Here is a 1,529-nt window from a genome sequence, read left to right on the forward strand (position 1 = left end):
TTGCCAGTTACACCACAAGGTGAGTTCCTTTTTACTTCCTGCTTCTTCACACACATGCTCTCCAGTACAGGTTAGCTCTGAGTGTTAGCGATGCTAATGTAAACACCGACCATATTACGTCCAAAACAGTCGGGCATTGTTTCTGATAGGGAGCTAATAATTCATTTTCATATGCAGTCCGTTGGTAGGTACATAACAATCAACACTAAAAACCATCATGTCCATCATACAGAAATGTACTTCCTCCAAACGGTAGAATACTGGCTGCCTGGCAACCATTTGTTTTAATGTACTCTGCTACTGTTGCTTGTTTATGTTGTTTGTCTGAAAAAACTCTAAGTGAAAAAAAACAAACACTAAAAACATTGCATAATCTCTCACACATTACAACTCATTTGTACATGACATGGTGCTTTTAGTTAGCTATCGTTCTGGGGAAGTGAAACATAATGACAGCTCTATTTATGAAACAGTCATGCTGAGTGTCTCACCACCACACAGGCGGTGATGTTCCCGTGCAGCATGTCGATCATGTCCATGGCGGCCTTCACGCTCCAGGCCGGGCTGTAGGGCAGAACATCCTGCTGCTGCTGCCGGCTCTTTCTCGGAGGCTTGAAGCCGGCCACTTTCACTTTGAGCGCCCGGGACGGAAAACTCATGAGCTCAGCACACATCTGACGCAGCCTGACAGGAAGTGGAGACATCAGAGCATTAAACTCCAGTAAACATTTCACTTGAATAATCTTTGTAATTTATTTCACAATAATATCCTGCATATGTGTATTTTCCACATGTATATATTTTGTACATTTGTAATGCTATTTTATTTCTATTCTAAAATACTGTTTTTTTTCTAGTGTCTTTATTTCTCTTATGGCTGCAACGCAAAATATTCCCAAATTGGGATCAATAAATTATCTCTATCTATTCAAACACATCTGTAGATCAGTGACTTCCAGAGGATCGAATGACACTCAGAGCTCAACAAAGGATCCTCTGCAGTGTTTGGTTCGTACTTGCTGGACGGCAGAGTGTCGTCGGAGCCGAAGTCCACGTGCTTCACCAGGATCATGACGGGCTCCACGCTGGTGATCTCAATCAGTTCGGCCCGGTAATATTTCCCATCCCTGTACTCTGCCAGACACGGAGCTCCTGGAAACAAGAAGCATAACGTCTTAACAAACCCTGCACAGTGAGGGTTGCGAGTATTTTATAACTGGGAAGGTTTTGACCACAGAAGGAGCTTCCAAAACCCACCTGGCATCGGAATATTTCATTTAGGATTACTGGGAAAATACTGAATGTACTCTTCGAATATCAGAGTCCACATGATAACAAAGGTATCCCAACTCTAGCTGTGAACATGACAGGATGTGTGATTACCTAGAAGAGCATCAGGACTGTTTGAGGCATATGATAGCTATGTGATTAACATGATGATTCAGCCTCTATGGAGAGAGACATATGACAAGCATGATCATTTCTGACGTGGAGCTAATCTGAATCAAACATTGAATACTGCTTTGAAC

The 1,529-nt window shown here is 42.4% G+C and overlaps 1 protein-coding gene across 1 annotated transcript; it reads right to left on the reverse strand.

The window, feature by feature from the left end:
- Positions 1 to 491: 491 nt before the first annotated feature.
- Positions 492 to 1,264, reverse strand: LOC104948149 (RING finger protein 17-like; the record flags this gene model as incomplete). Its single annotated transcript, XM_010774310.1, has 3 exons — positions 1,258 to 1,264; positions 1,017 to 1,185; positions 492 to 684 (listed from the first exon to the last, which is right to left on the reverse strand). Coding segments are annotated over exons 1-3 (369 nt in total), but the record flags the coding sequence as incomplete, so codon positions are not given.
- Between the last annotated feature and the right edge of the window lie 265 nt (positions 1,265 to 1,529).

The sequence above is a fragment of the Notothenia coriiceps genome, unplaced genomic scaffold (assembly GCF_000735185.1).
Source record: "Notothenia coriiceps isolate Sejong01 unplaced genomic scaffold, NC01 NC01_scaffold00013814, whole genome shotgun sequence".
In the NCBI taxonomy this organism is placed as follows: Eukaryota; Metazoa; Chordata; class Actinopteri; order Perciformes; family Nototheniidae; genus Notothenia; species Notothenia coriiceps.